Source organism: Apostichopus japonicus, chromosome 1 (assembly GCF_037975245.1).
Source record: "Apostichopus japonicus isolate 1M-3 chromosome 1, ASM3797524v1, whole genome shotgun sequence".
Taxonomy (NCBI): Eukaryota; Metazoa; Echinodermata; class Holothuroidea; order Aspidochirotida; family Stichopodidae; genus Apostichopus; species Apostichopus japonicus.
In genome coordinates this window covers 10,572,570-10,583,414 of record NC_092561.1, presented here as the reverse complement: position 1 = coordinate 10,583,414, position 10,845 = coordinate 10,572,570, and the positions used below count along the sequence as shown (strand labels likewise).

Sequence of the window (10,845 nt, the reverse complement as noted above, 5' to 3'; positions counted from 1 at the left end):
ATTGGGAAATCGTTGCGAAATCGCCGCAAATTTCGTAAAGAAAAACTTGTAGCCACGAGGTGAAGAAATCAAGAAACACCATGATATTCATTTTCTATTTATGTCTTGAACATTACGCCGGAAAATAACAGTTATGCTGACACGAAATGCACGCACAGCTCCGTACTGAACAGTTCACAACAAAAAAGATCATCACAGTGACGTCATTCACTGACCTGAGGGCTGTTCCAGGTCGTTGCAGTGTTTGCAAATTCCTTAATTACGGAGACGAAAAAAATGATGTTTCAATTCCCTTTTTTATTACTTTCCGGTGTGCTATTTGGAATATTAAAAAAATATGTTGCTTGGTAACAGATAAACTACATTATATAGGAAAATGAGAGATTTTTTTTCTGTCACTATCGTTCTACTTTAAGTTTGTATATTGAATTTAAAGTCTTATTACTTATTATTATTATCATTATCATTATTTTTATTATTATTATTATTATTTTTATTATTATTATTATGATTATTATGATTATGATTATTATTATTATTATTATGATTATGATTATGATTATGATTATGATTATGATTATGATTATTATGATGATGATGATGATTATTATTATTATTATTATTATGATTATTATTATTATTAATATTATCATTATAATTATTATCCTTATTATTAATAATAATAATAATAATTATTATTATTATTCAACATACATCGTTACCATGCTAACTCGCATACCCTGTATTGATTTGTGTTGGCATCTGTGTGTATGTGTACGCACGGAATGTAGAAATATGTCTCTGCACAAATGTACTATTAAACAAGTTACGGGAGGGTGGTAATTGCTCAATACATTGACACCCAAATCAGCAACTGGGGATTTCCATTATAATCGCGTGGTTTTGAACGGACATAGGTAATTTACGTCTCGTCTGTTGTACTTTCAACAACTGGATAAACTAGGAGTCAAATAATTCTGATATTTCAACTATAACTACAAAGAGGCCTTAATACTTCATCGACTAAAAGCAAAAAGCACAAGGTTAGTAACAACTTCTGTTCCGCGATAGGTGTCTGTGTTCAATGCTTGAAAGAAGGTGCACGGCCATTTTAACCAGGAAGTATTGAATGATGCATGGTTGGTTATAAAACTGAAGTACAGTAGATATTTACATTGTTAAACAGTGAGCTTTGAATCGAGTACAGTAATAATGTTCTATGGTAGGTATTAAACGAATTAATGGAATAGTTTAGAAGTACAGGCAACACTATTTCCATGATAATAAACACCATATTACAGTAGGGAATTACACTATCATATAAAATGTATGTATCATTCCTTTCATTGATAGTACTAATGCATAAGACCTTCCGAATAAAAGTCAGATCAAATGACATATGATACCATAACGTTTAAGAGCTGCCACATGAAGGTACTGATGGAATGACTATATATAACTATTTGCCATGTTTTAGGTAGGGGTATCAAGCTTCTTGGAATAGCTACAGGTGAATTTAAAGAACTTGTAAAAGAGTGAATATTGCCCAGAGATCAGTGGCGTAGGAAGGTACTTTTGAGTGTGGGGGGGGGGGCTGAAGACTGATGGCCGGCCTGGGGGAGGGGTCTAAGGGGAGGGGTTCCCCCTCCCCTTTGGAATTTTTTTGCTTTCCAGGTGGCCTCAGATGTAATTTGGTGCAATATAGCACACTTCAACACCCAATCCATTTTGTAAATAATTTTGCATTTTCACCTGGCCTTTTAGATGCAATTTGGTGCTCCAAATGAGATTTTTTTCTCATTTAGAAATGAAAAAGGGGTTTTCTGACTCGCGGAGCGGGGGGGGGGGGCGGAATGATACTTCCGCCCCCACATTTTTCATTGGGGGGCTGGCGCCCCCCAGCTCCCCGGTTCCTACGCCCTTGCCTGAGATCATTGTAGCTGACTCCCGTGTTGGGGTCTCTGACTTTTCCCCAGCAAAAAATAGACGTTTGGACGTCACATGGTGCATTCTTAAATATTTATAATATAAAATATGATAATATGCGACTGAACCATTTCAATTTCTCATCAAGGTTCAGCCATCTATCTTTAACAGTGCAGGGGAATGTTGAATTGATATTTGTTTATTAGCACAACCTTCCGTTTATAGATACTTATAATATAATAAATTATAGTCTAAACATGCCTGAGAATGCACCATATGACTTCTTCATTTTACTTACTATAAGACAGCCAGCTCCCCCCCCCCCCACCCATACAGGGCGGGAGCGGGGTGAGGAGTAAGCTTCATTGACCCAACGACAGCACACCCTCGTTTATATAGTCCTTCATTCACATCTGGCCCTAGGTAATTTTGGAGTTATGTTATTGGCACAAAATTGTGTTCAGAGCTACTTTTACACAGTGGCATCAATCCCAATTAAAAAGTGGGGTGCTCGGGGGGGGGGGGGGATGGGGGTGGACATCAATTACTAAACATGGATAAAACTGAAGGGATGAGCGTCTTGGCGCAAAGACTGTATCGGGTGGGGTACAGGGGCCGCCTTGGGCCCCTCATGGGGTCCAAGGGCGAAGCCCGACGGGCCAAGGGCCGGAGTCACACCTATAAATCTTCAAGTGTGATTCTGTTTGGTCCCTGAAGTGATATGCCAGTCATAAATCTATTGTAACTAACTTCACATCTGACAAGTGACTAGACATAAATTAAACTATTCAACATCCAGGTGTCACGCAAGAATAAAATCACCTTGTTATGTAGATGTCTACAACATGCACACATTTGGTGTATGTTTATGTGTATATATGTACTAGTACTAATAGCTTACGTAATATTACTCTTGATATAAAACGCCAACCATATCAGCTCAGCGTGAGTGTTCTCGTGATATCAAAGTCCAAACTCAGTTGACTCAGTTGACTCAGTTGACTCACTCACTCACTCACTCACTCACTCACTCACTCACTCACTCACTCACTCACTCACTCACTCACTCACTCACTCACTCACTCACTCACTCACTCACTCACTCACTCACTCACTCACTCACTCACTCACTCACTCACTCACTCACTCACTCACTCACTCACTCACTCACTCACTCACTCACTCACTCACTCACTCACTCACTCACTCACTCACTCACTCACTCACTCACTCACTCACTCACTCACTCACTCACTCACTCACTCACTCACTCACTCACTCACTCACTCACTCACTCACTCACTCACTCACTCACTCACTCACTCACTCACTCACTCACTCACTCACTGACTGACTGACTGACTGACTGACTCACTCACTCACTGACTCACTGACTCACTCACTGACTGACTAACTGACTCACTCACTCACTGACTCACTGACTGACTCACTCACTCACTCACTCACTCACTCACTCACTCACTGACTCACTGACTGACTCACTCACTCACTCACTCACTCACACTCACTCACTCACTCACTCACTTACTCACTCACTCACTCACTCACTTACTCACTCACTCACTTACTTACTCAACTGGTTCTTGTATCGAGGTAAAGTGCATAAAAGGCATGGCGTGCTGTTGGTGGTATCGTTCCAGCACCATAAACGTCTATGAGATCGTATTTGTCATCAGCTACGCCCGAACAGTTCCATTATGCCAGTGATCGAGTTGCACCAATATCTCGACTTCTGTGTTTATATGTGGCAAGAAATACCAGTCATATCGTAGGTTACATGCATTCGTTCATTTAAGATTTTTCTACTTAATTTTCTTACTCTCAATTTGTTAATCCAAAGTATGATATTCATAAACACTGATCTTAATAACTTTCTTTTTACAGCTTAAATTTCGAGACAAATATGGCCTGCCCATCGCCTTGGAAAGACATCGCAGATACATTTTTCGAATGTTCAATTTGTTTGGATCTGTTTAAAGAACCGAAACAATTACCATGTCTCCATAGATTCTGTAAGCAATGTCTGGAACCTATATTAGAAAGACAGGTTGGGACATTTAAATGTCCTCTATGTAAAGATGTCTGCAAAATACCAAACAATGGAATCGATGGATTCAAGACTGACTTCCATATGAAAAGTATGCTGCATTTTATTCAGCTACAGAAAACATTTGAAAACAGAGAAGAGAGAGAATGTATTGGCTGTGAAGAGAAGTTAAAGGTTACAGCGTACTGTTTTATATGTAAAGGATTTCTTTGTGTTCAGTGTTATCAATTTCATTTGACCAAGAAGATGTTTGTCAAACATCAGAAACACTTATTAGCTCTGAATGATCTTGAGGGGAAAAGTCTCACACAAGAAAAACTTGCATCATTGATGGAAGCTCCTAGGTGCCATATTCACCAGGAACACAAGGCTAAGTTGTGTTGTTGTACATGCGGAAACCTCCCCGTTTGTGTGACATGTACGTATGATGAACACAAAGGTCATGAACTTCGTGACGTCAGGAAAGTGGCGAACGACGAAAGGGAACACTTGAAGGAGATATTGGAAGAACTTGTTAAACGTAAAGATACTGTATTCAACATTGCTAATAAAACCAACAAAGTGAATGATGACGTTCTGTCCTTTGTCGCTGAAACAAAAGCAAAATGGAAAACGCAGTACGAAGATCAGACCAGGGAGTTACAGAATGAAAAAGAGAAACAAAAGAGAGAATTCACCAGATTCAAAACAGTTCTTGAAGAAAGTACTCGAAACAAAATGAAAGAATTAGAAACAGAAATGGAAGAGAAAATTAGAGAAATAAAAGACGAGTACGACAGAAGGATTAAAATCAAAATTAGGGAATCAAAAGAGAAAGAGGACACCAAACGAAATGAAATAGAAAACAAAGAATTGAAGATTGTCGAAAAAATGAATCGACTTGATGTGGTAATGAATGAGAGAAATAAAACAATAGACGAACAACAGCAACGCAAGCTAAGAGAAACACAAAACTTATCAGATCTTTGTCATCAATGGGTCAATAAATTTGAAAATTTGTCGACGATATCTTCGAGTGTCCTTGAATCACACAACCACTGGACACACGCACAGTGTATTCCTGATATAAGAGCAGCGAGTGAACCTCTAGTTGAGGATATAATGAAAGATTTTCCAGAAATTGAATCTTTATCTGATATAACAAGGGATGATTTACCAATATTGTGTATTGATAAGGTACATATATCGGATAATGTAGAATCTGTTGTTGATATTCAAGTGTGCAAATCGAGCGAGTTTTATTTAGCTGGTTTAACAAGTACCGGCTCTGAAAACATCATCGTCTCTGGGAGGTTATCGTCTGACCATTCATTTATCACAGTCATAAACAAGCAAGGACGTCAAATTCGCCAAAACAAGATAGATAAAGTCAAAGGGAGCTCTCTTCAACCCTTTCGTCACTGTGCTGCTTTATCACGTGATAAGATAGCTTCGGTTTGTGAATCCAATCAGGTTGGTGTTTATAATATTCAAGATGGGTCTCTTACTCAAAATAGCATCACGTCCCTCTTTGATGACATCAAAACGGTGAGTAAGAAATATGCGACGTGTATAACTACTGATACTATACGTGGCCACATCATTGTAGGTACATCTATTGGATCGCTATTCATATTTGATGAAGAATTGAATTTAATTCGAGCTCTGAAGCTGCCAGGGGTTATGAAATGGTCAAGAGATATCATTTATAATAAAGGCGTGCTGCTGATATGCGATGCAGAGAGTAGATGTGCGTGCGCTGTAACCATGGATACATCTAAAACAGAAGCAGAGTTACTATACGAGCTTCCGAAACCAGGTATTGACGGAGAGACTTGGTATCCTTGGAGTATATGTGCAGACAGGGCAGGTTTTGTATACATCTTGTGGTCAGATACTCGGTATTGTACTGGAAAATGTATCATCACACAGTACAGTCAAGATGGTCAGCAGTTGTTAACAACCAAACGGACAGAAGATGGAGCACGGTGTATGACAACATTGATGACAGAGGAGGAAGAGAATCTACTTGTAGCTACATATCGGTCAGGAAAGATGCTTTTTTATGGTCTGGTGAGTATATCTCAGTGTTTCTTACTTTAATATTACTAGACATTACAGGATACTCTGAAAAGGAAAGAAGAAAAGAAAAGAACAGAAAAAAGGGATTAGTTTGCTGTAAAACAGTTGTTTGAGCATTCTAAATGTGCTTCAAAACTATAGAGAACTTGATCAATGTTTGACACTTTATAAATGTTCTTTCCAACAGATGCCAGAATGAAGTCAACCGCGAAAACTTACATCAAAGAAACTAATATCCAGAGCATACACCACACTTAATCGAATATTAAGGGCAGCTGACGAGGAGAGAATAATCAATATTTGCAGAAACAACTAGAAACTTTAAGATGAGACGGATCCTTTATCTTTATCTGTATCTAATGAGATGAAGATACAGTTCCTGATGATTATCAACAGCCCCGACGAACAATAGTAAGAAGAAATAAGTCTGGAAATTTATCCAAGATGGTAAAATGAATTTTATTGAAAGTATCATAATTATTTTTTTTATTGCAAGACCATGTTTATTTTGTGTGTTTGCATGTGACGCCTTGCTTGAAGCTTGGACAATCTCATATTTCGTGTGTAGGAGAACCACATTTTAAGAGCCAATTGGTTTTGATGGAGGTCATATGTCATTTGGGGTCACAATGGGTCAAATAGTGACACCCTGTAAACATGATATCTCAAGAAGAAAAGCTTGTACCAATCTCATATATAGTGTGAAGAGGTAACACATTGATTAGAAGCAGCCGAATGTTTAGAGTGGCGGTCAAATTCGTTTCGGATCACTAGGGGTACAACTGTGAAAACCCTGTAAACACGATATCTCAAGAAAGAGGGCTTGGACCAATCTCATATTTCTTGTGAAGTAGAACATTTAGTAGAAGACGCCAATTGGTTTTTGTGGCGGTCAAAGGTAATTTGGAGTCACAAGAGGTCAAATTTTGGAAAACCGTGTTTCATAATCTACCGTATCTCCAACCGACCAGCCTATTACATAACATGTGCGTTACACCTCATAATAATGGAAGTTGTTGGCAATTGGAAATTAGCTAATGGGCATCCGTAGATAGTACCAGAGAAAGTCGAACCAATCGCCATTTACTTAACCGTGTCGCTAACTGCATACGTTATTCCATTACAAAGGTGTGATGTTTGTACATCCAACGTTCATTGGAATGAACTATACCGTTGTGAATCAGAAACCTGTATTAGATATCTGTTTTCCCGTCGTTTTTCGCAATTGTCGAGATTTAGTGCCAAATAAAAACTTCAGGCTTGGATGTAGTTACGTTGAGGAAACTTACGAAACTGAACTGTAGCCTAGTTAGATTGTTATCAATAACCAATCTCAATGCGAATTAACTGTGTAAAATGGTTCGCTAGCTGCCCGTGCATTAGCCTATGTGCGGGAAGTTTTCATGTGCGGAGATTGATCACAAACTTGACGGAGCATTTATAAACATACCGGGAAATCATCATTAAATTCTAAACTAACAATTCATTACAGGGAACCGTTTAAGCTTACGAAGTACGTTATGTGTTTCAAAAGCATTCATAAATATGTTGGGTTCATATGTTAAATTCTCAACCAATTATAAAAAAGTTATTAAACATCACCAGGGCTTGGTTATGCACAGGCAACCCCTACACAGTAGAGTATAGTATTAACCGCCCCGGTATAGACTAACAATAAACATTGGTCATCCCCATCTGAGTAAGGTAAAATTGGGTTCGTTAACACAAAAACGTGAAGGATAAAATGCTTCATGTCAGAATTAATGCCAATACACTTAAGGTGGCCAAACATCTCCTACATTATTTCTTAAGGCATTTCCTACATGCCATCAGTCATAATTCGCCAAATAAACAACAATTAAAGGAGTTTGGAGACAAGTTTTCTGTTACCGCTGCCATGATTTTTTGCAAAGATTTTCAGTTGAGAGTGAATGATAGATGCTCTTTCAACCTTAGATGTTTTCATTGCGTAAAAGATCGCTTTGATGTACGCAGTGTAATGGAGTGATAGCAATATTTTTCGCATCCCAATCTGCAGCTATAAGACAAGATAAATAATTGGGAAATGCACAAAGTCGCGCTAATCGAGCGGCTCAAAGTAGCAATGAGGTACCGTATAGGCTTAGGACTCACGGACACCTATAGCTACTGGATAGTATATACCAGGTACTAGAGGAGCCCTACAGTTAGTGTAACAGAAGCCGAACTATCTTCGTAGGTAGTTTTATAGATGTTTGATTTTTAATTGTTTGAGACATTTCCGTAGGCTCATCGGCTTATTTATGATTCTGCGACATCAAACTGAAGTCAAACTGAAAATCCTTTTGCATGATATCTAACGATGGGAATCGTGGATACTTCCCATACTTGGTGTGTTGATGCATCACATTGAGTACAAGACCATCCTATTGTTTTTGTTGGAGGCGTGTATTGCCACGTACAGTAGACTGACCTGCGTTTACCATGCCATAGTGTAATTGTAACATCAAAGTAGTAGATCTGGCCAGATAACTTGTCAAATATGGGACAAGTTCAAATTTGACCGGCACTGATGAAAACATAGAATTACGATCATCCTTACAATTAAAGATTTTACCTTTTATGTTTAAAGGAACGGTTTTGTTTAGAGCTTATAGGCTTATAATGATTAACGTCACATATGTTCATTGGTTCAATAACTGGGAAGTATGCCTATGCAATGTTCGTTTATCTTTGATCAAATATATGAATTAGGGTTGAAAACGAAAACAAATTGTAAATTGTTTCATTTCCTTCATATAATTTTTTTTTGGGAACATGTTTTGTAATTTTGTGATCCAATTTTGTATGAAGTTTACATAATCTCTCGGAATCTGCATCAATGGACGGGTGTTAACATTTTTAATGTAGATAATCATAATAGCATAACTAACATTCTCTGACCTTCGTTTACATACTTATTCAACACGGAAGTCAACAATTCTGTAAAAATGCTTGAAATCTCATCGATTTACGTACAACATGTGTCATAATCTCACGAAGGTAAATAAAACTGCTTTAGCCGTGGAGAGATTTTAGTTAGCAATAACCTAGATATTTTAAAGTTATACTTGATGGTTGTTTTAGTGCCGATTGGGATATATTTGTTCTTTGAAAGAGGACGTACTGGATGAAAATTATGATAAAACGTGACGAAAGTGAAGCTAGGAGAAATGCAGATAATTCAAGTACACAGCGATTATGAATATACATAAGTTTTTCTGTTATGAATAAGCTTCCTTTTCTCTGTCTGTCTCTTTCTTGTTGTTGTTGTTTTTTGTTCAGAAAGTTTAGGTCTATACTTCACGATAAACCTGCAGTTTGTACAAGGAGGAATGAAACTCATAATGTTACTGACAATAAGAAGGACGGGTATAGATAGTTAACACAACTAATCTATACTGTATTTAACACGATGCAGATCTGACGACTTTACACTTTTTTTCATATAGAACGAAATAACTATTGGTTATGTTGATTAAATACTAATTAATCCATTTGTTAAACGCTGGATGTTTTCTTTTTACTTACGCGTATGACAGACGAGAAGGTGACCGTGAGGTAGTTCAAGAGAATATACAAACCAGGGACCAGTGGGGGAGGGGGGGTTGTCCGTTAGGAGGACCGGGAACTATATAATAAAGAATAGTTTATTTAATCTAACATATACGGACTAGGTCAATTACTCTGATGCAACGTGAAAAGCTTAGTGGGAAAACAAAAGACTTTTAAAACCACAAATGACATATATACAATTCGTTTACAGATTTGTCACGGACAAATTCTGTTGAACGTCATTCCAGACGCCTCGCTGATTACATGAAGTTAAAAATAATACGTTTGCTTTGAGTTCTTAGAATTTGTAAAACTATGAATAAAATTAAATATTATTAAAGCCTGCACTGAGGATGTGACGTCATTATATAATTTAGCCTTAAAGGAGCATTCCAGAGACTAGCATATTGTTATGAAATAGTGATACCATCTCTTTGATGTTACCGAAAAACTCCATCGAGACACCTTACAGGCCTCTTATGTATTTATCTAGGTCATGGATTCAGTTTTCCCACGAGAAGTTTTTAACTATCTTATTGAATCTTGGTACAGGGCCTTTTCCCAAAATAGATTCCATTATGTCTGTGGAACATTCGAGAAGGTTCTCTCACGTGGTATGGAAGTTTCCATAGAAAGGGGATGGACTTCCAAACTCCCAACCAATCAGGGCAGATCAGTGCCAGCGCACTTATTTTTATATCGTTAAGTTAATACTGGATGGTCAGTTCATTGGCTGCCTACTGATTGTGCGCAGTGAGATTTTATGGAAGTTAGGTTTAAAAGGAAAAGGAGGCCGAAAGTTTTATCACTTGATCAGAAAATTTATCACTCCGCCGAAAGTTCATCACTCCCTCTAATTTTTTAATTGACGGAGTCAAGTCAAGTCAAGTCAAATCATTGTAATTTAGTTTTATTTGTTAAGAGAATCGACAGAGAAGAAATTATACCGAATCATTAATCAAATCCGATCTTGTCAAATTGTTTTTCTGTGAACTCATTGTTTTCTTCCGTTCGAGACATCTCCTGAAGAAGCATAAATACGGCATCAAGATATCCCAGTACCTTTCTATCGCGAGTCCCGATATAGTTTTACTATCGGAGGAGCCGGGCTCGACACAATATTACATGGTGGAGATCGGTTGCTTTCTTCAGGAACAAAACGGAACTTTTCACAACTTTCGTTCGTTACGATCAATAACGAACAGAGATTTTTTTTT

General features: G+C 37.7%; 1 protein-coding gene across 1 annotated transcript; it reads left to right on the top strand.

Moving 5' to 3' along the window:
- Nucleotides 1-874: 874 nt before the first annotated feature.
- On the top strand, nt 875-10,031 carry LOC139967324 (uncharacterized). The gene is made up of 3 exons (XM_071971002.1): nt 875-1,043; nt 3,832-6,046; nt 6,243-10,031. The coding sequence occupies exons 2-3, from the start codon at nt 3,851-3,853 to the stop codon at nt 6,252-6,254; spliced, it is 2,208 nt and encodes a 735-aa protein (XP_071827103.1). The 5' UTR covers nt 875-1,043; nt 3,832-3,850; the 3' UTR covers nt 6,255-10,031.
- Nucleotides 10,032-10,845: the final 814 nt, after the last annotated feature.

What these genes read in the sequence shown, in the direction of transcription:
- LOC139967324 (XM_071971002.1), top strand. Translation starts at nt 3,851, where the DNA reads ATGGCCTGCCCATCGCCTTGGAAAGACATCGCAGATACATTTTTCGAA.